The sequence below is a fragment of the Dendropsophus ebraccatus genome, chromosome 5, assembly GCF_027789765.1.
Source record: "Dendropsophus ebraccatus isolate aDenEbr1 chromosome 5, aDenEbr1.pat, whole genome shotgun sequence".
Classification (NCBI taxonomy): domain Eukaryota; kingdom Metazoa; phylum Chordata; class Amphibia; order Anura; family Hylidae; genus Dendropsophus; species Dendropsophus ebraccatus.
In genome coordinates this window covers 65709121-65734162 of record NC_091458.1, presented here as the reverse complement: position 1 = coordinate 65734162, position 25042 = coordinate 65709121, and the positions used below count along the sequence as shown (strand labels likewise).

At 44.5% G+C, this 25042-nt stretch overlaps 1 protein-coding gene across 17 annotated transcripts in view; it reads right to left on the bottom strand.

Annotated features, from left to right (window-relative positions):
* NACA (nascent polypeptide associated complex subunit alpha) overlaps positions 1-24242 on the bottom strand; it is a 31859-nt gene extending 7617 nt beyond the window's left edge. Inside the window, exons 1-21 of one of the 17 annotated variants that reach the window (XM_069970431.1) lie at positions 24141-24242; positions 22209-22280; positions 20667-20810; positions 19066-19119; positions 18637-18702; positions 15416-15478; positions 15266-15328; positions 14678-14740; positions 14418-14483; positions 12985-13050; positions 12624-12689; positions 10661-10711; positions 10425-10490; positions 9815-9880; positions 8762-8824; positions 8473-8535; positions 8026-8088; positions 7092-7157; positions 6753-6815; positions 4802-4867; positions 3070-3132 (exon numbers count right to left, since the gene is read on the bottom strand). In XM_069970431.1, the coding sequence (XP_069826532.1) occupies positions 3070-3132; positions 4802-4867; positions 6753-6815; positions 7092-7157; positions 8026-8088; positions 8473-8535; positions 8762-8824; positions 9815-9880; positions 10425-10490; positions 10661-10711; positions 12624-12689; positions 12985-13050; positions 14418-14483; positions 14678-14740; positions 15266-15328; positions 15416-15478; positions 18637-18702; positions 19066-19119; positions 20667-20810; positions 22209-22278 (1351 nt within the window). In that variant the 5' untranslated portion in view covers positions 22279-22280; positions 24141-24242. The remainder of the gene's footprint in view (positions 1-3069; positions 3133-4801; positions 4868-6752; positions 6816-7091; positions 7158-8025; positions 8089-8472; positions 8536-8761; positions 8825-9814; positions 9881-10424; positions 10491-10660; positions 10712-12623; positions 12690-12984; positions 13051-14417; positions 14484-14677; positions 14741-15265; positions 15329-15415; positions 15479-18636; positions 18703-19065; positions 19120-20666; positions 20811-22208; positions 22281-24140) is intronic. The other 16 variants (XM_069970440.1, XM_069970436.1, XM_069970434.1 and 13 more) reach the window with 16 other exon arrangements.
* Between the last annotated feature and the right edge of the window lie 800 nt (positions 24243-25042).

The window sequence follows — 25042 nt, the reverse complement described above, 5'->3', positions numbered from 1 at the left end:
CGACTCCATCTACAGAAGACAAGGGAACAGAACCAGGGGGTCTCGGAAACTGAACTACAGTCACTTCAGAAACACCAAGGAAAGCATCAACTACATCTGCAGCATACAACTTATCAGGCACTGAACACTGTATGTTAGAAGCAAGCGATGGGGAGCAACTTTCTATATCGGGCTGGCTTAGCGCTCTAACTACTGCATCAGCTTGTAAAACCAGTGAATCAGAAAGAAAGGCTACAGAGTGAGCAGATTTATATCCACATGTAGGGAAAAATGGGAAAGGAAACATCATATATACACAAATTCAAGTGAAAATATGGCAAAACATAACTACAAACTGATGTTTATAAGAATAGTGGTTAAATGACAAGATATTTACAGATGCGGATTAAAACAGAACTGCAAAGTTCAGCTAACATTTCTGCTGCCCATCACTCCCAATATGAGACTTACACTGCTGTAGCCTTACTGGTGCACCTTAGGTACAATGAATACACACAAGGAGGTAAAAGCCTTATGTATTTGCATAGTACAGTAATGACATCCCATGTGAGGGGTATATTTACCCCTGCCGACTGGATACAGATTGTTGAACTACACGAATAGATATTGGTGCAGAAACCAAAAGATCCAGCAGCAGAAATGTGTGACTGTGCCCTTAAAGGGAACCATTCACCCTGTTGCCCCCGGCAGAAACTGACATACAGTGACATAAAGGTCAATATACTTACCACATCGCTCCTGGTCCTGTCCCGGATCCCGTTGTTGACACACAAAAATCACTGATTCTTCTTCTCCCGCCCATTATGGTAATGAGCTGAGATGAGTCCAACGTCCATAGGAAACGACGGACGAGTCCAACTTATTCATGAGGTCCTCTTCTCGTCGCCGCCCATCCATGCCTCCTGGAACTTGATTGACGTCTTCAGTCTTCTGACAAATTCCCGCGCAGGTGGCGTTGCGATGGTCTCGGCACCTCTTCTGCGCCTGCGCGGCAAACAGGATACGTGTTCGAGCCAATCTGCGCACGCGCAGTAAACAGTGAAGCTGCGGAGCGGCTTCAATTGTGAACTGCGCATGCGCCGAAAACGACTGTCACGGCGCCTGCGCGGGATCCGGCGAGAAGACGAGGAGGAAGAGGACCCGGCGTCAATCAAGTGTCGGAGGCGGGGAGAAGGCTGGACTCGGACCCGGGGGCGCTCATTACCATAATGGGCGCGAGAAGAAGAATCGTCGATTTCTCCGTGTCAACAACGGGATCCGGGACGGGACCGGGAGCGATGTGGTAAGTATATTGACCTTTATGTCACTGTATGTTAGTTTCTGCCGGGGGCCACGGGGTCAATGGTTCCCTTTAAACAAGTTTTTACATTTTCACTTTCTACATGCTGCCAATACTGTGGTAGCCAGGAGTGGGTTGATAGGAATGGGAAATGTAAAAGGTCCAAAAGAAAGGGAAAAAACCCCCAGTTACAAAGTTTCTTAAAATCGCCTGGACTATTGATTTCTGCAAAAAAAAAAATGAAATGACAGTGACACTAACTTCCCTAAGGAATATTTCTGCGAGTTGCACAAAATGCAATATACTGAAAACTTAACACCCACCTGCTTTCACACCACCTTATGGCTTTCTTAGATATACCAGTGTATCAAAGCAAAGCATACTTTTTCAGGGTTGCAAGCGTACTTGTTATATTGAAGCATGGTTTTGGTGCTGAAAAACTTACAATGGCCCAGATTTACTTTCATTTAAAAAAAAATAGTTATAATTTTGTGGCAAAAAGGTGCCCGCACATCAAGAATTATAACTAAGATTAGAAAGAGTAAAAAATCCTTGGCCAAAATACTCAAAAGAAGAATCAAAGCCTTATTTCACCTCAGATGTACCCTACAATCTGCTAAGTATTATTATAGAAGTGTAAATTCTGTAAGGCTAAGCTTCATACTGTGTCCTTTTGGTGTCTGTATAGTTTTATTTTTTACTGTAAGGAATGGTTTGGCAGGCAACTATTGTGCAGAAAGTCTTTTTATAATCTGGAAGCCTACAGGCAACTGATGCCACCATGTGCCTATAATATGGCAGTATCTCATTAGAAAGTTATGTTGGGAAATGGTAGGAAAGGAAAAAATCTACACTAACACCTAATATACTCAAGTTGCTATATGCTTAACTATGTAAAATGTACATCTTTGTATTTATCTTTGAAAAGAAGGGGGGGGGGGGGGGGGGGGGGGGGGGGGACTACTCGTGTGCAGAAAATATGGCATGAAAATAGCATACATTACTACTACTACACCTAGAGTTTTGACTCTGCAACAGGTACTGCAGGACTTTTAGCAGCAGCTGTCTTGTTCACACAATGCAGTTGGAAATTTAGTGAAACCACCGCATTACTGCAATGAAACTACAATGTGTGTAAACTCTGCATGCAGGCAAAAAGAGAATGTTCTTCCTCATTAAAAATAAAATAATAAAACACACACACACACACACACACAAACAGATCATGTCTCGGGTTATATAACACTGCAGTAGTTACTCACATGGTCAACTTTTTGGGCCAATCAACCATTAACAAGCAGGGTACAAATAATAGAAAATATATAACTGCAGGGCCAGACTACACAATGTTCGTTTGTAGTCTGTAACCAGGTAATTGAAGATTAAATTAACACACTGAAGAAACATTTAAAAAGTGAACATACAGATTAATACTGTGTAAACAGCACCTTTATATTCTAGTGGATGGAAAGGTCAACAATGAAATGAAGTGTGTGGGAAAAAAAAAAAATATATACACACACACACACACACACACACATGCACGCTATGCCATTTAATTGATAAGGTTGAAGATCTTTATGCCAGGTTCACACGATTCTCATGCAACAGGCAAAGTTAACACTGAGGATAGTGCTATATAAATAATATATAGTGTGACAATCAACTGTAGAATAAGAGTCACTGTCTGTAGCAATACACGTTAGACTTTCATGTACTGGGCAAAAATAAAGGCAATGTCACATAGGTGTGAGTGGTGCATATTAGTGTTTCCACAATGCACACGATACCTGGAGGTTTGGACTCTACAACAGGCACTGCAGGACTGTCAGATGCACTTTTGCTTTCTGGAGCTAAGGCAAAACAGATATTCTGACTCAGTGACACAAAGACTGATGAATCCCCAGGTTACGGGCATCTTGTAGTGGCAGTAGTTTTTAAGCGTTTATTTCCAAGATATAATTAAATACATTGCTGGGTAACTTCCAAAATACTTAAGTGATATTGTATTCACCAACCAAGCTCCCCAAACCACAGGTACAGTCTATCAGGTAAAAGTAAATCCATCCCAGTCGTGTCTTTTAAATTGCTCCCAATACCTTGGTTAGGGCCCTTTTACACAGAAAGCTTATGACAGATTATCTGCCAAAGATTTGAAGCCAAAGCCAGGACTGGATTTGAAAAGAGGCGAAATCTCAGGCTTTCCTGTATGACCTGAACTCTGTTTATAGTCTGTTCCTGGTTTTGGCTTCAAATCTTTGGCAGATAATCTGTCAGATAATCTTTCTGTGTAAAAGGGCCCTTAGCGTCAAACATTATCTTTTAATCTGCAACAGCCAAGCCAATGAGGCGTGGCCTAGTGTCTGTGGCACCTCTCCTTTTATGTTCCCAGCCCTCCTCATTATTAGGAACGCCACGGGCAGGATCCTATTCTTAGATTCTCCAAACAGTGTGCATGCCACACCTCATTGACTCGGCTGCTGCAGATTAAAGGGAACCTGTCCCCTCCCCGTGCCGGGGTGACAGGCTCCCGACCCCCTGTTAGAGCCCCCTATACTCACCTAATCCCGCCGGGTCCCGCTTCTGGAGGTGGTCGGGTGATGAAGATCTCAGCCGCTGCAGCCCGGCGCGCGCGCTGAGAGATGAGTCCAACGCTCATAGAGAATGACAGAGCACTGGACTCTCCTGTCATTCTCTATGGGTGTTGGACTCATCTCTCAGCGCGCGTGCCGGGCTGCAGAGGCTGAGATCTTCATCACCCGACCACCTCCAGAAGCGGGACCTGGCGGGATTAGGTGAGTATAGGGGGCTCTAACGGGGGGTCGGGAGCCTGTCACCCTGGCACGGGGGGTGACAGGTTCCCTTTAAGTTTTTTTTTACCCTAACCAAGGCACCAGGAGCATTTTAAAAGACACCACTGGGAAAGACTTAGGGCCCTATTACACCAACAGATTATCTGACAGATTTTTTTTAAATTCAAAGCTAGGAATAGATTTGAAAAGAGAAATCTCAGGCTTTACTTTATTACCTGTTCTCTGTTTATAGTCCATTCCTGGCTTTGGCTCAAAAAAAATCTGTCAGATAATCTGTTGTTGTAATAGGGCCCTTATTACTCACTGGGTTAAGGATACAATATTGTTTTAAGCTGACTTTTTATGTAGGAGAATCCTAACTTCCCCTAAACATATAAGATACATTACATTTGATAGCTCTAAATACAGCCCAAATTAAAATAGGCTTCTTGGGTTATACGTTTTGCTGTTTTCCCATTTAAATGCAAAGAAAAACTACAAAAACAGCTGAAAAATCGGCCTGAAGTATGCCCAGATGTACTGACCAAATAGGTCAGGCCAGGCGAACATTGGCCAACCTGCTGACCTGATGGTGGAGCAGTACAAAGCATGCATGTGTATGGGGAAGTGTTAGGAATGAGTGCAGTGTTAGAAAAAGTGTGCCCTGCTTCAGTCAAGAATGAACTGTTAAACACACAAAGGAAGCTCTGGATTAAGCAAGCAATAATACCTGGAGCCTTAGTATTAGCAGCAGGTTCTACAGGAGCCACAGGGGCAGGCTGCTCTGTTTTAGGAGCTAAACAAGAAAGATTTATGAGTTACATATGACATATAGACTGAGACTCAAGCAAGTAAAAATTACCATTGGTTTTGGGAGAACCAACTAGTTTAAAGGACCACCTGGTCTAAGTATTAAGTTTGGTTCATTTCTAGAGTGAATCATTTTTTGTGAAGCACCCAACTACTGAGTTGTGCACATAGCATACATTCAGAAAATGGACTGAACATAAGCACTACCAGACTACACGCAATAAAACAATGGGCCCCTATCAGTACGTGTCACGGACTTAGGATGTTAATCCCTACTTTTTTTTTTTTTTAAACAAAAGTTTCCTCCAAAACATTTGTGGTCAAAGGCTGCTAGTATTCTGGACCACAATATTCAGAGCCTCTTGCAAAGTCTAAGGGTACTATTACACGGAACGATAATCGGCCCTATCTGGCTGATTCTCGTTCCGTGTAATAAAGACAACCATCAGCCGATGATCGTTGTAATCGGCTGATCGTTGATACAGGTTCTGACCTATAATCGTCAGACGCCGACCGTGCACCGCTACGTGTAATAGCGGTGCGCGGCCGACATTATGCAAAAGAATACATACCTATCCAGGTTGCAGGGCTCCTCTTCCTCTGAGCTTTTCGCCGGGTCCCGCGTGCTCTGGCTTTACAGCAGCCTGTCTCAACTGACAGGCCGTTCGGCCAATCACAGGCCGGGACTGCCACGGTCAGTGGTTGGCTGAGTGGCCTGTCAGCTGAGACAAGCCGCTAAGAAGCTAGAGCGCGCAGGACCCGGGGAGAAGCACAGAGGAAGAGAAGCCCTGCATCCTGGATAGGTATGTATACAGTTTAAACAAAGGCTGCAAGGACATCGGTGACTATGTCCCTGCAGTCCTTGTTAAACAATTATCGGCCTGTGTGATAGGCCCAGTAAACGAGCGCCGATCTAGCAGATCGGCGCTTATTTAAAGATATTATCGGGCCCCATCGGCCCCCCATTTGGCAAAACTTACACTCTTCTAGTAGAAATTAAAGGGGTTATCCAGCGCTACAAAAACATGGCCACTTTTCCCGCTCTCGTCTCCAGATTGAGTGAGGTTTGGAACTCAGTTCCATTGAAGTTCCCCACCTGAACTGGAAAAGTAGGGTTTCACAGATTTAACACCAAATATTTGTGCACCAAGTCTGTCATGTACGTGAAAAAGTAATAATCAACATGTCACAGAATCACGACTTAAAATATACCTTTTATTTCTATAATTAAAATTCCTATTCCAAATAACACACGAGTATATATCTAGGTCAAATTTCTTATCAACAATAAAGGATCTATCACCTATAGGACCTTTATTGTTGATAAGAAATTTGACCTAGATATATACTCGTGTGTTATTTGGAATAGGAATTTTAATTATAGAAATAAAAGGTATATTTTAAGTCGTGATTCTGTGACATGTTGAACTGGAAAAGTAGCCATGTTTTTGTAGCGCTGTATAACCCCTTTAAAAGAGTAACACAAATTCTTATTCCATGTTAATCCTGAAGGCATTCTTTTAGGACAACACTGTCATGGGTCTTAACCCCCAATCTCTGTTAACTTGCTTAATTACACACCTCTTTACCTTACACAGTGTGTTCTACTTCACATAACACCAATCTTTGCCAGTAGCCACAAGCACCATGGGAAAGAAATGCTGCTGTGACTGCTGCTACATGGTGGTGGGTGACACTTTAAGGCTGGTGCAACACAGACACCTAAAGCTGTGATACCAAACTGTTGCACAAGATTTGGTGTCCATAGGATTGTGTGACACATGCACAAGTGATGGGGCAAAAACACTGAGACGTTATGTGAGAAGTTAGATGAAGCGTGCATGTTATTTGTCCCACACTGCACACAATACCTGGAGGTTTGGATTCCACTACAGGCACTGCAGGACTGTCAGATGTAGCTTTGCTTTCTGGAGCTAGGGGAAAAGAAATATCCTCACTCACTGATACAAAGACTGATCAAACCTAGGTTACTGGCACCTTAATAAACTGAATGTGTGAACTACACAGTTATATTATACAGCCTACAAGATACAGGCACATGCATTACCACACAATAGCTGGGAATCTGCACACCAGTGCCAGCATGTGTTTTTACAATGGCTGAACCCAATAAGGCTCAACTAAAAGGTCTAAGAAGAACATTGTAAATAAATGTCATTAAGAGAAACCACCAATGCTTTATAAGGTACCTGGTGCTTTTGATTCAGCAACAGCCTCAGCAGGGACCACAGAGGGAGGGGTCTCTAACTTAGGAGCTAAATAAACAAAGTATATTTAGATTATGTAGTATAGGCATCATGCAGTATCGGCTAACAGATTGCAATTCACCCCGAAAAAAAAATAAATCCAGAAACACCTACACATAATCAACCCTATGCTGAAGACAATGCAGACGGAGCAGAGAACAGTACAAGGGGAAAATTCAAGATCGCATCACCCCTCTTCCCTTACCACACATCAGCTGGGGTACTAAATGTCACAATACACTAGGACAACTCAGGCACCATGAGAAAATTCTACACCTGAGAGCCCTGCTGCTAATACATTACCATATGGGCAGCTTCTACCCTCACCTAATGCCTCACCCCCACCCCCTTACCTTGTAGCCCTCACACATTATAAAGAACCAATATTTACAATCAAGGACCTAAAATGGGAGATTGGAGTCCACATAGGACTGGGGCTACATATACACCATACAACCCAACAAAGGTGCAAAACAATATTAAGACATCTGACATGCTGCTGAAGCTTTTGTGCAACCAGAAGTCTAAGGGGGAGATTTATAAAAGGGTGTAAAATATACACTGTCCACAGCAACCAATCACAGCTCGGCTTTCAGCTTAGGTAAAACAGGTGAGTTGTGATTGGCTGCTGTGGCCTAAGTGTGTAGATCTGGGGTAACACTACAAAACAATTATTTCTCACTATAAGAGGCAAGTTATCTTACCAATATCAAGCAACAGCATTCTCCAGGTTATACACTGAAGTCATTTCTGCATGCAACATGAACCAATACATAGTATTGTTTAGATTCTGTATTTGCTCACATATCCTGAGATAACTGGATCATTACTTAGATTCCAGTAGGAGACGGCATGCAAAGCCATGCAACCAGGATACCTGATGCTTTACACTCAGCAACATGAACTTTAGGGCCAGCAGACTTGGACTTTTTCTTTTGTGCTAAAACAGATAATATAGTTATGGGAGCACTTTCTTAAAGTTATGGGAGCACTTTCTTAAAGAGAACGTACCACCAGGTACATCGCTTTGGGTTTTTTACATTAACAGACTGTCGCTGGTGCAGGGATGCCAGTAGTGCGGTCTTTTTTTAGAACCGCTTACGATCTATTCCCAAGCACCAGCCTACCCTCAGAACACAGGCTGGCCCCAGTGCTCTGTGGTCGGGACGGTGCTTATGAATAGACCGGCGCCGTGAAAGGGAACTGGGTGTCCCCCCTGGCATCCTCCCACCGGCCTGTTAATGTAAAAAGACCCAAAGCAATGTACCTGACCGTGCAGCCTTGCTGCTAACATCTGTTTCTAAGCAATTTGGTTTCTCTGTACCTTCAGCTTTGGACTCAGCAGCAGCTTTAGGGGTCTCGGGAGGTGGACACTTGTTTTTTGAGGCTAAATCAAATATACACATACATATTACTACTGCAGCTTTAGGGGTGTCTCATCTGTGTAATAACTACACATAACATGCAACCACAACATCTGGGTCTTCTGAAACACTAATGGGGGATTGGAAAGTGATAATTGTGATGCTGGAGCTACATGGAGAGGAAAAATTCATTGCACAGAAATAAAAAAAAAAAACAAAAAAAACAAACACCTTATACTCAGGAAATACCTGGAGTTTTAGAATCAGCAGCTGGGCTTGCTGTAACCTCAGATGGGGTCTCTGACTTTGGAGCTAAACAAGACACCTTCAATCAGATCATGTAGACTATACACAAAAGCCTTAAAGCCTAAAGAGGCTGCACAGTACATAACAAAAACGTTTCTTCTTTCTTCCAGAGAATACATAGCCACATTCAAGAAAATAGACAGCGGAAAACACTGGCAGTGTCACAGAAGGCAACGATCAAACTTGACGACAAATAAAAATGGAGGAAAGATCGAAATCTGAAAGAATCTCAATCATAAATCTCATGAATTTTAGTTTAAGGGTGCCTTTACACATACAGTATTGCAGCAGATTTCACGCTGCGAGTTTTGCTGTGATACTGTATGCTGTCATTCCCTATGGCTCTAGGCAGCAGTAGGTTAAGGGGGCAGGGGAGAACAGTGCACAGTATCACAGCTGATTTCACTGAGTAATTTGAAGTGTGAAATCCGCTGCGATACGGTACGTTTGAAGTCACCCTAAAGGATAATGATAATGAGCAGCTGGTAGTAAGCCTGTGCTGGGGCTCTATCTACTAAGAAATTGTTCCCAATTGATTAAATCTATTCTGGCAGATATCTTAATATAATTATATATATATATATATATATATATATATATATATATATATATATATATATATATATATAAAGAAGCACATTCTGCCCAAGCACAAGAATAATCATATGATGCTACCTAGTGTATTGGCATTAGAAGTAGGCAATGATGCAGCTAGTGGAGGATGTGTCTCTGGAGAGAAGCATGCACTACAAATATACAGTACACAGTAAAGGGACAACAATGGCATTTGTTTTACTAGCACCCGCAATGAATTAGGGAAGCTGAAAGTATTCACTACTCTGAAATCATGGACTTGTGGCTTCATCTGTGTAGTCTCATCATGTGTAGAATTACTAGTCAGTATATACAATGTGTACAGTATATACTAATTCTTTTAGCGGTGTATGGGAAATTGTTAGGCAACACTGCAAACTGGATTAGTCAAAGCAAATATACCTGGAGCCTTAGTATCAGCTGCAGGCTCTACAGGAGCCACAGGGGCAGGCTGCTCAGTTTTTGGAACTGAAAAAGAAAGGTTTATGAATATTACGAGAGTAAACCTGCAAGAGTGGTTGTGGTTCTACCAGCACCCACAGTAGATCAGGGAAGGGTAATAAGTGCACTCCTTAAATATGTAGGCTTGTCTCTCAGACACTAGGGTCCTTTTACTCACACAGATATCTGAAAGATCTTTGGAACCAAAACCAGAAATGGATTTGAGAAGAGGAGAAATCTCAGTCTTTCCTTAATGACCTGTTCGGTTTATAGTCTGTTCCTGGCTTTGGCTTCAAAAATCTGTCAGATTATCTGTGTGGAAAAGCATTCCAAATATAAAGCCTCATCTGCAGCTTTTCCAGCTTAGAATTAGAAAGCGTACAAAGTCAATGGAAAAACGTATCAAGACTGATGCACAAATGCATGTTTTTTTCATCCGTTTTTGGTAAAAAGAAACTGAAGGAAAATAAAATTATAAAAAAAAAACACAAACAATAGTGTAAACCTAGGTTTACTGTCTATAGGGAATTGTTAGATAACACTGCAGACTGGATTAGTCAAGCAAATATACCTGGAGCCTTAGTATCAGCTACAGGCTCTACAGGAGCCACAGGGGCAGGCTGCTCGGATTTTGGAGCTAAACAAGAAAGATTCATGAATAAGCAAATAGCACAAAATATTTGATGTCCACAGTATTACCATGCATTGTGTGACTTTCATGCAAGTCATGAGATAAGTATATCATGGCAAAAACGTCAAAACGTTACATGGGGCATGTTAGTTTTCCCCACACACTGCACATGGTACCTGGAGCTTTGGGCTTTGCAGGACTTTTAGGTGTAGGTTTGTTTTTTGGAGCTAAGACAAAAATAGACATCCTCACTCAGCGAGACACACTTCTCAAGATCTAGGTTATAGACAACTTAAAGGGGTACTCCAGAGACTCAAAGAAATTATGTAATAAAATAGATGTATCATTCTTTCATATAAAGTACCTGGGGAAGGCTGCCCATTGTCAGCACAGCGTGGCAACCTTTCTACATTGCTTTAATATAACTTTATATTTAGTGGGTTTGTTTGTTTTTTGAGTCTCCAGAGTACCTCCACTAGCCTTGGCTAATAAAGAAGGTTCTGGTGGTGCCGAAGCCGCCAGAAATCGCCCAATGACTTATGATTAAGGCCGAAAGAAAGTGACAGGTTTCCGTTAATAATCAGTTACATCTTCGTCTGTACAGTGTCATAATGAAAACACCAGCCATTGCAATGGCGGCATGTGTGGCTACATTAGATACTCAATACACCTAAGCAACTCTGTATATTTGACAGAATATGGCTGTGTACAACTTCAGCTATACCCAACTATATGAGGTTTAGCTACAACAAACACTGTCCATAGGCAAGAGTACACAATTTCTGGGTTGCTAGGGGGCTCCCCCAATTGTTAACATGTAGGTGTAAAATCATAGGTACATTTCTAGGAACAATAGAGGATAGCACAATGTACACTTCTGTCAACTGTTTTCTCATAAATAGAAATAGTGTGTAGTAAGGCTGGGTTCACACTGCATTTTTTGTTTACGTTTCCCATACACTATCATACTTGGTGCCTTGGCATCAGAAGCAGGCAAGACAGATATTTCAGCTGGTGGGGGCTGTCTCTCTGAAGAGAGTACATATGGCAGTGACCCTAGCACCATGCACTTCATATATACAACAAAGCTGTAAAGCAGAGATGGGGAACCTTCAGCTGTTGTAAAACTACAAATCCCATCATACCCTGACAGTCAAAACAAAATCTTTGGCTGTTCAGGCATGATGAAAATGAGGGAAGGCTCCCCATCCCTGCTGTATAGGGTATCAAGAGCTTCTAATGTTGGCAAGTCTAAGGTGCCTATTCCACGGATCCGTGGAATAAATACAATGATCAGCTGATGACAACAGCTGATCGTTGATATAGGTTTGTCGGGCACCGACCGCGCATCGTCACGTGTAATAGCGGTGCGCGGCCAGTGACTGACTATTCACATTATCTATCCAGGCTGCAGGGCTCCTCTTGCGGTCTTCTCCCTGGGTCCCATGCACTCCAGCTTCAGAGCGGCCTGTCTGAGCTGACAGACCGCTCTGAAGCTGGAGTGCGCGGGACCCAGGGAGAAGACGACCACAAGAGGAGCCCTGCAGCATGGATAGGTAATGTATAAAGCTTAAGCAAAGGCTGCAAGGACATCGGTAACGATGTCCATGCAGTCCTTGTTAAACGATAATCGGGCCATGGAATAGGCCCAGTAAACGAGTGCCGATCTAGCAAATCAGCGCTCGTTTAAAGTTATTATCGGCCCATGTTATTATCGGCCCGTGTAATAACATGCTAAGGGCCTGTTCACACTGCAAACAGGCAGAAAATCCGAGCAGAATCCCCACGTGCCTCACTGTTTCAGTGTTATGTATAGGGCGCCTCTGCTTTCAGCTCAAAGAATTGACATGTCAATTCTTTGAGAGGAGAGCGGAGGCATCTTCCACATAAAACGGACAGTGAGGCCGGCGGTATTCTGAGTGGAGTCAGCGACAGGGATTCTGCTCGGAATTTCCACCTGTTTTTCGCAGTGTGAATGGGCCCTAAAAGGGTAAGCAACAGTGGTAATGGTTGAACCAGCGCCTACTAGGCCTAATGGGGGTAACTATTAATACAGCTCTATGTAAGATAGATATTTTATTACTATCTACTGGGAAATGTTAAGCAACACTGCAAACTGGATTAGGCAATGGAGAATACCTGGAGCCTTAGTATCAGCCACAGGCTCTACTGGAGCCACAGGGGCAGGCTGCTCGGTTTTTGGAACTGAAAAAAGAAAGGTTCATAAACATCAGGAAAGTAAACCTGCAACAGTGCTTGTGGCTCTACCAGCACCCACAGAGATCAGGGAAAGCTACTGCGTTCAGCCTTGTCTCTCAAATACACTAAACCTGAAGTCACATCTGCAGCTTTTGTAGAATTACTGACAGTCCATGATGCAGTTCTACATACACACACACACACACACAATATATATATATATAATACCTTTATATATAAAGTACTCTGCACTAAGAATTGTTAGGTAACACTGCAAACAGGATTAGGCAAACAAAAATACCTGGAGACTTAGCATCAGCTACAGGCTCTACTGGAGCCACAGGGGCAGGCTGCTCAGTTTTTGGAGCTAAACAAGAAAGATTGATGAATATTAAGCATAAACTTACATATTACTACATGTGACAAACAGACTTGGTTCTCAGTAAGCTAAATTACCAATTTCTGCTGGGAAAATAATTTAGCAACTTTGATATTTCATATACGGGGAGCGGTGGGAAAAGCTGTACAATCCCCTATGATTACTTATCAATGTAACAATGGCAGTAGTGGCAACATATGCCACAAACTGCTCAATTCCAGCCAATTGTTAGACATTATAAACTTGGCAAAATGAACACATTATCTTATCACTGCAGTAAAATATACATAAATGGTTAGTGCACATGGACGTGAAGGAAACCTGAAATTCAGGCTGAAATTAAAAAGAAAAATGCTGCTGGCAAAGCGAGACAGTGTCAATATATGGCTATGTTCACACACTATTTTTTAACCCTATTTTTAGCAGTTTTTCCCGTTCACACTTTTTTCAGACTTTTTCAGCTGTTTATAAAACCAAAAACAAAGCCTGTGTGAACATATTCCAGGAATAGAAACTCATGCAGTTTTGACATCTTTTTGAGCAAAAGTCAGAAATGGATTGAAGGGGAATGAAATATAGGCAGGACTTCTACTTCCTGCTGCAACCACCTCTGACTGCTGCTCAAAGAGGTGGCATCTTAGGCTAGGTTCACACTGCGTTTTCAGCATCTGTTTAACGGATCCGTGTTTTTTTTAACGTCCAGAAAAATAGGGTCAACAACGTTTTTTTGTCCGTTTTGGTCCGTCAAAAAAAACGGATCCGTTTTTTTTTTTATAATGGAAGTCAATGGAAAAACGGATGCACACAAATGAATCCGTTTTTTATGCGTTTTTTTCAAAAACGGATGCGTTAAACGGATGCTGAAAACGCAGTGTGAACCTAGCCTAAGGAGGCATTTACACGCTCTGTGCATTAGAAGGCATTTACACGCTCTGTAGAGCACGGATGCTATGGATCAAGAAGCTGCGGGCTGGCATCATGTATCAATATGACGCCAGGGGAGCTGACAGTCTTTAAATCTTTGCAGGACTTCACTGACAACACCAGGAAGCTCTCCAGATGTCATTTATTCATGATGCCAGGAGATCCCAATGCTGACAGCTTCAGCCTCTGTAGCATCCGTGCCCCCCTTCAAGTGCATCAAAAACTTCATGTGCTTCCAGTCTAAGGCTGGTGCTATACAAGGACACCTTGATGCATAGAGCAGTAGGAAATAAAGCAACTGCTGCAAAACATTCAGTGTACATAGGATTACTTTGTAATTGGGTGACATTCATGCAAAAGCCCTAGGCAGAAAATTATATGAAAAATTAGATGAACGGCGGGTGTTGTTTTTCCCACAATGCACACTATACCTGGAGCTTTGGACTCCACAACAGGTATTTCAGGACTTTTTTCAGGTGCAGTTTTGTTTTCAGGAGCTAAGATGAAAATAAATATCCTCACTCACCGGGAAATGGGGGCCAAGCCATACCCACAACCCGACAAAATATAAGGTTTATTTCACTGTGTATTTTGTTTTCTAAATAAGAAAAATACACTAAGCATTTAGCCTAAGTGCAACTTAATAAATTTACCATCAGTTTGAAAAACCTAACACTCCACAAAAAGGTACCTGGTGCTTTTGATTCAACACACTCAGCAGTGACTACAGAGGGAGGGGTCTCTAGTTTAGGAGCTAAAAAAAACAAAGATATTTAGAATATGTAGAATATGACAAAGGTGTTCAGAGTCCTCATGCTATTGTCTGTTAATATATTGCCATTTAGCTGAACAACCTCTCCATATCCATGAACACATTAACCCAGACAGATGAAACCAATACAGGTAAGAATCATATGCAGAGAACAGTGCATTGGCTAGGAAGGACAAGATCCACAAGGCCGATAGCATAGTCCCTCTTCTTATACCAGCTAGGGATGCCAAAAGGCATAACATTTAACAATATCAGGATAGCCATTATCAGCTGGCCTGTGGATAAAACACTGAAAATCAACTTCTATCTCATCATAAGATGACAACCTTCTCAACAACAGATGCCATACAAAATCAACACACAAAAGTCAATTCCGCATGCAGGTACTGTTAACAATACAGAGTATAGTTTAGATTCTGTATTTGCTCCCATACCCAGAGAAAACTGGATCATTACTTATTTAGATTCCTGTAGAAGACGGCATGCAAAGCCATGCAACCAGGATACCTGATGCTTTAGACTCAGCAACAGGAACTTTAGGGCCAGCAGACTTGGACTTTTTCTTTCGTGCTAAAAAGATAATATACTTATTTATTGCAGCACTTTCTTAATCTTGTGCCAACCCCTCTATTTCTAAGCCATTTTGTTTCTCTGTACCTTCAGCTTTGGACTCAGCAGCAGCTTTAGGGGTCTCGGTGGATGGACGCTTGTTTTTTGAGGCTAAATCAAATATACACATACATATTACTATTGGCAGCTTTAGGGTTGTCTCCTCTGTACAACACTACATGGTAGTGATTACACATAGCATGCAGACACAATGTCTTATGGGGGCATTAGCAAGTCTGGATTGTAAATACTTAAATTCCCCATGAAATGCCTTTCTGGGACACTATCCTATAACTGCTCTATTACACCTCTCGAATATGAACAAAGTGACCACTATGCTGATAGCATAACACACTAGTGTTGTCACGATACCAGAATTTTGAGTTTCGATACCAATACCAACTTTTTTTTTTCAATGCTCGATACCAATTCGATACTGAATAAATTACATAAAAAACCCTCACAAGAATAGAAATTGAAACACTAGCTAGCTGGGGATGATGGGAGTTGTAGTCATGTAACACACACCAGCTATCAAGGGGATGGTGGGGGCTGTAGTCATGTAACACACACTTCAGCTACCAGGAGGATGGTGGGGTTTGTAGTCATGTAACACACACTTCAGCTACCAGGGGGATGGTGGGGGCTGTAGTCATGTAACACACTTCAGCTATCAAGGGGATGGTGGGGGCTGTAGTCATGTAACACACACTTCAGCTACCAGGGGGATGGTGGGGGCTGTAGTCATGTAACACACTTCAGCTACCAGGGGGATGGTGGGGGCTGTAGTCATGTAACACACTTCAGCTACCAGGGGGATGGTGGGGGCTGTAGTCATGTAACACACTTCAGCTACCAGGGGGATGGTGGGGGCTGTAGTCATGTAACACACTTCAGCTACCAGGAGGATGGTGGGGGCTGTAGTCATGTAACACACACTTCAGCTATCAAGGGGATGGTGGGGGCTGTAGTCATGTAACACACACTTCAGCTATCAAGGGGATGGTGGGGGCTGTAGTCATGTAACACACACTTCAGCTACCAGGGGGATGCTGGGGGCTGTAGTCATGTAACACACACTTCAGCTATCAAGGGGATGGTGGGGGCTGTAGTCATGTAACACACACTTCAGCTACCAGGGGGATGCTGGGGGCTGTAGTCATGTAACACACACTTCAGCTATCAAGGGGATGGTGGGGGCTGTAGTCATGTAACACACACTTCAGCTACCAGGAGGATGGTGGGAGCTGTAGTCATGTAACACACTTCAGCTATCAAGGGGATGGTGGGGGCTGTAGTCATGTAACACACTTCAGCTACCAGGGGGATGGTGGGGGCTGTAGTCATGTAACACACTTCAGCTACCAGGGGGATGGTGGGGGCTGTAGTCATGTAACACACACCAGCTATCAAGGGGATGGTGGGGGCTGTAGTCATGTAACACAAACTTCAGCTATTGGGATGATGAGGGCTGTAGTCATGTAACACACACTTCAGCTACCAGGGGGATGGTGGGGGCTGTAGTCATGTAACACACTTCAGCTACCAGGAGGATGGTGGGGGCTGTAGTCATGTAACACACTTCAGCTACCAGGAGGATGGTGGGGGCTGTAGTCATGTAACACACTTCAGCTACCAGGGGGATGGTGGGGGCTGTAGTCATGTAACACACTTCAGCTACCAGGAGGATGGTGGGGGCTGTAGTCATGTAACACACTTCAGCTACCAGGAGGATGGTGGGGGCTGTAGTCATGTAACACACTTCAGCTACCAGGAGGATGGTGGGGGCTGTAGTCATGTAACACACACCAGCTATCAAGGGGATGGTGGGGGCTGTAGTCATGTAACACAAACTTCAGCTATTGGGATGATGAGGGTTGTAGTTGCACATTTCGTGCTTCCAGGGCTTGGTGACCAGGATCTGGGCGGCAGGGTAATCTGCAGGTTACAGCCCCCCTCCCCCATCAGAGCACGGCCGACCTCCTGGTCATCCCCCACTGATGTCTGCCCGGGAGTTATCTGAGGGCCCTGGCCGCTCCTCCTCACAGTCCTGCGGCCCCCACCTCACAGTGCAGCCAGATGGAGTGGCCGCATCTCCTCCGTCCTCCTCTCCCCGACACCCGCTCTCCCTCTTCAGCCTCCTCACCTCCTCTCCCTTCTCCTCCGTCCTCCTCTCTCCCGGACCGCCCGCTCTCCCTCTTCAGCCTCCTCACCTCCTCTCCCTTCTCCTCCGTCCTCCTCTCTCCCGGACCGCCCGCTCTCCCTCTTCAGCCTCCTCACCTCCAGCCTTCTCCTCCGTCCTCCTCTCCCCGACCCCCGCTCTCCGTCTTCAGCTTCTTCACCTCCAGCCTTCTCTGTCCTCCTCTCCCGGACGTCCCGCTCTCCTGCGTGCAGCTCCACATGCCACATAAATCATCTCCCTGATAACAGAGTCTGGCTGAGCCGGACCCTATTATCAGAGAGACACCGGCAGCGGGGGTCTGCTACACACAGTAGCCGACCCCTGCTGCATACGGAGCGGCTCAGGAGGGGTTAATGCCGCTGTCAGTGTGACAGCGGCATCTACAGAGTTACACAGCCGGCACTAGCAATTGCTATGTGCCGGCTATTTGAAATTGGCGCCGCCGGGAACGGAGGGAGAGAGAGCGCGGAGGAAGTGACAGGTGGGAGCAGGGGGCGGCACACAGAGAACACGGCCGGCGCTCAGATAGCCGCCGGCCGTGTTCTCTGCTCTATACTTTGTTAAACTGCGCTATAATGCTAATTAACAAAGTTTCGATACCAGGAAATCCTGGTATCGAACCGTTTTTTTGCCCGAAATATCGATAGTAGTATCGATATTTCGGTGCATCGTGCATCCCTATAACACACAAATATTATTTTATTTCTGTATAAGTAGACAAAGTCCAATCGTGATACCTGGTGCCTTGGCATCAGACGTAGGCAAGGCAGGGATTTCAACTGGTGAAGGCTTTGTCTCTGAAGTGGGTTTATGTGCCTAGAAATGGCAATGGTCTTACCACTGCAAATATACAACTAGACTAGAAATGGTAGACCCTTTAACGTAACTTAACGTAAGAGATAAAAGCCAGTCACAAGTGGTATTGGTCAAATCAGCAGCCACAAGGCCTAATCCTCCAACTGGGGTGGGGGCCACACCCCAATTCAAGTGAACTGTCCCATCATTTATTGGAGTTGTACATATGCATACATAATCTACTGGGAAATGTTAGACAACACCGCAAACGGGATTAGACAAGCAAAAATACCTGGAGCCTTAGTATTAGCAGCAGACTCTACTGGAGCCACCGGAGCAGGCTGCTCTGTTTTTGGAGCTAAACAAGAAAGATTCACGATTATCGGAGTAAACCTATAAAGTGCTGCATATCACAACTTAATAAGTTGCTACACACGCAATAGAGTCTCAAAGACAACTGTAGTCACAAGCTGCTAGACTCAGCCAATCTAAAGTGTGCCACTTTTTCACCATACACAGGGCATAGCAGATAACCCACTCAATAGCGGATACACATGATGCCTGAACAGTTTACAGTAACAGAACAAGTAGGAGCAAGCTAGCTTTATATTCACAAGAAACAGGCACTGCTCAGCTAGGGTACTAATAACATCTACACGAGATAATGTTAGTTGAACACGTCACACTATTAGTGCACAAAGTAGCAACACTCCCATCATACCTGAAGTAGCAGTGGGTGCGGGTGCGCCAGGGGGAGAGGAGATGCCATCTGTGACTGAATAGATTGACAATAAAAAGATAACCCAAATGTACTTGTAGTTCCAAAATAAAGTATACCATCCTTATGGTCACAGACTGAAACTGATGCTGAGCTTATGTTAACATTTAAACTTCTCTCTTATCCTGTGGTTAGGTAATAGGTTTCTTGAGCAGGGAGAAAGCTGTTTTTTTTCAGGTCATGTACCAGGTTGGGACTGCGGCATACAGGCATGGCTACCAAGGCAACATTAGTGTCACTGGTTACTGCAAGCCAGCATGGTTTATTTTGCATGCAGCTGTACATATCCCAGTGAAACCAGCTGTTTTTAGGCTGACAGATTGGGAGGGCCCAGGACGAACTCTTAAATCTTGGGATAATCCCTTTAACACATGACTCAAGAGTAAATGCAAGGTATTTGCACATTTTTATACTGGCATTCCCATCTTCATTTGCTTATCAATAAATCAGTAATACAATGTATTTGTGACTCCTATGACTTTCAATGGGAGTTAAAATAACAGCGTTACACAGCACACTTAGGTGTTTTCTGAATCCTAGCTACGGTAACCAGGGCAGAAATAGATGTGGGTCCCAATTCTGGGACCTGCACCTATCATTAATGGCATATCCTGTACGCATGCCACTGTACTGTAATGGCATATCCTGTACGCATGCCACTGTACTGTAATGGCATATCCTGTACGCATGCCACTGTACTGTAATGGCATATCCTGTACGCATGCCACTGTACTGTAATGGCATATCCTGTACGCATGCCACTGTACTGTAATGGCATATCCTGTACGCATGCCACTGTACTGTAATGGCATATCCTGTACCCATGCCACTGTACTGTAATGGCATATCCTGTACGCATGCCACTGTACTGTAATGGCATATCCTGTACACATGGCACTACTATAGAATCGCAAAGACAATGAGCATCCAATGGGCACTCGATGGGCACTCTTGAGGCAAACAGGATGAACGTGGCACACAGTGTAAAGCCAGTGACAAAAAATAGGTTGTAATCAGCAGACCGTGCACTGAAGGAAATGTTTCAATTGATGTACTCACTCAGCACTTTCCCACAAAGGAGATTAGCACACAAGGGTGGAGGTTTTTTTTTTAAGAGGTGAAAAAAAATTGGAGACAGACAAAGACCAAACAAGAATACCTAAAGCAAGGCCACCTTACTACAAGTGCCATAAAGAAAAATTTCCAGGCTGCATAGTAATCTGTGGCCACTTGAGATGGAGAGTGTACACCAGCAATTCCCAACCTTTTCACAGCACTGGAAACCCTGAGAAATGGTCTTGTGGATCCTTCAGACCATTTCTGTCTCAAAAGTACTTGGTATAGAAGCGCGTAAAGCTTTCTGTAAATCTTGTGCAGTGATAGAATTTGGCTCACATGTTTACGGCTTTGGAAAGAATCTTTGAGCTTCCCTGACTAGAGCTCAAAGGATATACAGGGTTCCTGTGGACCCCAGTGGTTCATGCAAAGTGTTACAGTGGACATTATAGCAAACATTTTTATTACCCATGGAAAAAGATACCTACCTGAAGCCTCAGGAGCGGCTTTGGCTTGTGCAGTCCGAGCCTGACTAGCCACCTCGGTATTCTGAGGGACAGGCTTTTTCTCCTGAGCTACTACAGGCACTTCTGTGGGTGCAGCAGCCTCGCCCGTGGGTGCAGGAGAAGTTACTGTAATAGCATCAGGGGACCATTATTTCTACCCCATACTTGAAAACACACACACACACACTAGTCATTGGAGTTACAGGTGAAAACCAAACAAGCCTAAGGGCTTATCCCCATGTTCTGTGAAACACAGACAGCACAGACAGGGAAGCCCTGTAGTGGAGTCAATTTAATGCCACGCAGGGAAAGACACCATGACAGGGCTTCCCTGTCCATGTTTTACGTAAAGTGGGAAAAAGCCCTAACAAAGTGAATCTTTTAGTCTTATGTAAAGTTAATGTATAAAGATTCAAACACACTGAACTGTAATGGCTGTGGCTAATGTTATTCTTCCCATCCAAGTATCAATGTCCATCCGACAGGTAACAAGTATAGGAGTATGCTGGAATCAAAACTCCCAATCATACATTCTAGTAAAGAATATTCCACTTGTATAGTGAAAAAAGTGAAATAAATAGACATGGGCGAACCGGGTTCGGGTCCATCCGAATGATCAGCATTTGATTGGCGGGGGCTGCTGAACTTGGATAAAGCTCTAAGGCTGCATTCCCACGTTCGACGTGGAATGCATGTACCGGAGTCCCCCCGCGCCCGGACAGCATCTGTAATTAGATGCTGGGAGCGGGGGAGACTGTATTCATAAACGCCGCGCTGTAATGAATCAGCCGCGCGGTGCTGTTACTACAGTGCGGCGCTTATGAATACAGTCTCCCCCGCTCCCAGCATCTAATTACAGATTCTGTCCGGGCACGGGGGGACTCTGGTACATGCATTCCACGTCCGTGATCCTGACGGATCACGGAACGTGGGAATGCAGCCTAAGGTTGTTTGGAAAACATGGATACAGCCAATGACTATATCCATGATTTCCACATAGCCTTGGTGCTTTATCCAAGTTCAGCAGCCACCGCTAATCAAATCCCGAAAGTTTGGGTTCGGATCAACTCGAGCATGCTCGAGGTTCGCTCATCTCTAGAAATAAACCATGTTAAGAAGCCCACAATAGTGAGAAGATTTTGTGGTGGTGGGTCAATAAAAGACTGCATGTTATGGGCTATAGCTGCAAAAACAAGTCAGTGCAGGGCAAGTTACAAAACAATGTATACCAAGAACATAAATGCGTCCTGGTCAACGTGCAGTGGGACCAGACTAGTACAAGCAGTTAGCCCGTGAGTACTACAATAGTCACTCCCCCAATGTGTACTCAGGTCACAACTGCGGATTCTACTCATTCATCAGCATTTCTACACCTCCAAGTGTCACATATCCGGTGGAGTCACTGTTAAATAAACATGGAGGAGCTCATAAAGAAGCCAGAGATTATAGCCTGGCCATGGGAGTGGCTGTCTGAAGGAGCATATGGAAAGGAGCTAGAATCTGAGAAGATGGGCATGCACTTACCCGTCTCAGCTTGAGGCTGGTGGAGTTCTTGCTCCGCAACAGGGACTGTTTCTGTGGCTTCACCAGGCATTTCTGAAGATGATATGAACACAATCCTTTAGTCATGAGATCATATGAAATGTCTGCTTGTTTTTTATTGTACTTTAGAACCAATTTCATAGAATAGACTAGCTGCCAAGTACACCTAGACTAATTCTTCTAAAGTGGAGCCTAGATTTAACATACCACTAACCATCCTCTTTACTGTCCGTGACCCACAGAATAGTCAGTGGACTTTAAGGGGGGAGATTTATCAAAGGGTGTACAATTTAGACTGGTGCAAACTGCCCACAGCAACCCATCACAGCTCCTCTTTCCTTTCACCAGAGCTGGAAGCTGAGCTGTGATTGGTTGTTGTGGGCAGTTTGCACCAGTCTAAATTTTACACCCTGGTCAATATAACAGATGCAAACCCCTGCTCTTTCTAGGGTATGTTCACAGTCAACGTGAAGCAAGTTTTCCGGTATAAATAAGCAACCTGGGAGAATGAAATGCCCACATATACCACAGCGTTTCCCCACTAGATTTATTCATTTCAGTGTGCCCACTCTAGTCCAAAAGTGGCACAACTGGGAGCATAAACTTTTTTGGTGGGACTCAAATGGTTTTGGGTGCCCAAATAAATACACAGATGTGCAGAAGGCAGTGACATTTAGGCTACTTTTAGCACACTGAAACAAACAAATGTGGTAGGGGGCACACTGAAGGCCCTATTACACGGATAGATAATCGGCCCAATGGGATGCACACAGAGCGCAGGAGAAGACCAGGAGCGCGGACAGGTAAAGTATTAACTGTTTGGGCAAGGGCTGTACGGACATCACTAATGATCTCCGTGCAGCCCTTGCTAAACTATCAGGCCGTGTAATATGCCCAGTAAACAAGTGCTGATTGGTGCTCGTTTACAGTATTGATGGGTCCTTCACTGGCCCATGTAATAGGACCCTAAGATATATGTCTGCAGACAGCTAAAAGTTTTTCCCAACATAACCACGTATCTCCAACTACAATGTTCCCTTTTAAGTGTACCTGCCACTAACTTTTAAAGCCTAAATCAACACTAAATGGGATATAAATCAAATCTGCAATTTACTTTTTTCTTTTTTTAGTTATGGAAAACATGGCACTTGTGTGTTGTGACTCCAACATGGAGTCCTGAGGGAGAACTGTTACCGGGGGTATTTCCACTACAAACCCACATTAGACTAGCTCCATAGTCAGCCATTAGGACATTGCATGTGGAAACCCCATTTACTCACAGGCTATGGGAAGGTCTTCAGATGGGACATGGTGTAGCTGACATTATCAGACATGGGCCTTGTAGTCCCCTCTAGGGAGTATATGTCAGTGACTATGTGAGTGTGCAGTCTGGTCAGACTAGAGACCATAACCCAGCAGCTTGGCCTTATAGAGATAGATGGTAAGCTCTGCTGCCCAGGCTCCAGGCAGCTTACACACCTGGCCCACCCATAGGGCAGCTATGGCCTGTCAGCTGCTTATACTGAGATACATGAGAGTTGTGGAGGAGACGTGAGGCCAGGGTCGGGCACAGGCCGGAGCCCCACACAGGACACATCCAGCCCGAGTGAGGGCCATGCTCCCGGGGCCCCGCACATGGTCTGGAGGGCCACAGCGGGGCGCTAACACAACACCAGGGGCTACTCGGGCTTTTACCCCCGCAACAGCCGCGAACCTGCGCTCCCCCTCGAGCTCCATGTTACTTCCCCGGTACCGGCACGGTCCCAGGCACTTCAACAGTCAGCCGGAGCCCGCTCCGCCGCCAAACAGCCAGCGCCTCACACACCGCACCCTCCCCTCACCCTGGATGCTTTCTAAACAAGGATTTACTTAGAGAACGTTCAGGATGAAACTGGATTCAAAAGAGACACTTACTGTGTGAGGAGTTCAGATCCAAGATGGCTGAAGAAAGAACGCCCAGAGCGAACTGCTTCCGGGATATCGCGGCGCAGGAGGAGTGTACTTCCGGGGGTCACACCTGCTGCTAGGAGACACGTGGGGAGGTGTGCACAGCTGCTGGTGTCTCTCACACATGGCTCCCATAGGGCGTGCTGCTGTGTAATGCACTGTGAACCGCCTCTTATTGAAACAAAAATAGATTATATGGACAGTATTAGCGTTAGGATGTGTGAGTTTGCCATTACACAGTCATACATATGGTATTAGCTATAAAAGGTTTACACTGGAGTATTACCATCTATGGTGGAGTGGTGGTCACAGAGTGCCTGTAGAGCATGTCTGGTAGACAATGAGTGAAGCAGTAGTGTGCACCCAGGACCACCACTCTATTTTATCAGGAGCTTAGGACACCAGTTCTCATGATTATGGGGGGTCCTAGCAGTCAAACATCCAGCACTTATACAGTCATCCCCACCCTAGTTAGTAGAGAAGTGTTGATGGAGGGACAATGCTTGCAAGTTATCCTGACTTGACAATAGCCCAGGGTAACTACAACTTCCATCATGCACGGGCAGCCAAGGTTCCCTACCCCTGGGGTAGCCCATAAGTTTTAGATTAGATCAGGGGTGTGAAACAAATACACAGTGGGCCAAAATAAAAAATTGGACAAGGTCGCGGGCCAACCTTAATAACTATCGAAGCGAGAATGCAGCATGTGATGTTTCTGGAACTGTAGATGCCCCCCATTGTAATCCCCCTTTGTAGATGCCCCCCCCCCCATTGTAATCCCCCTTTATGATGCCCATTATAATGGGAGCCGAGAGACGTGCGGCAGTCGGGGGCCCGTCCCAGTCTCCCTCTTGTGACCACAAGCAAAA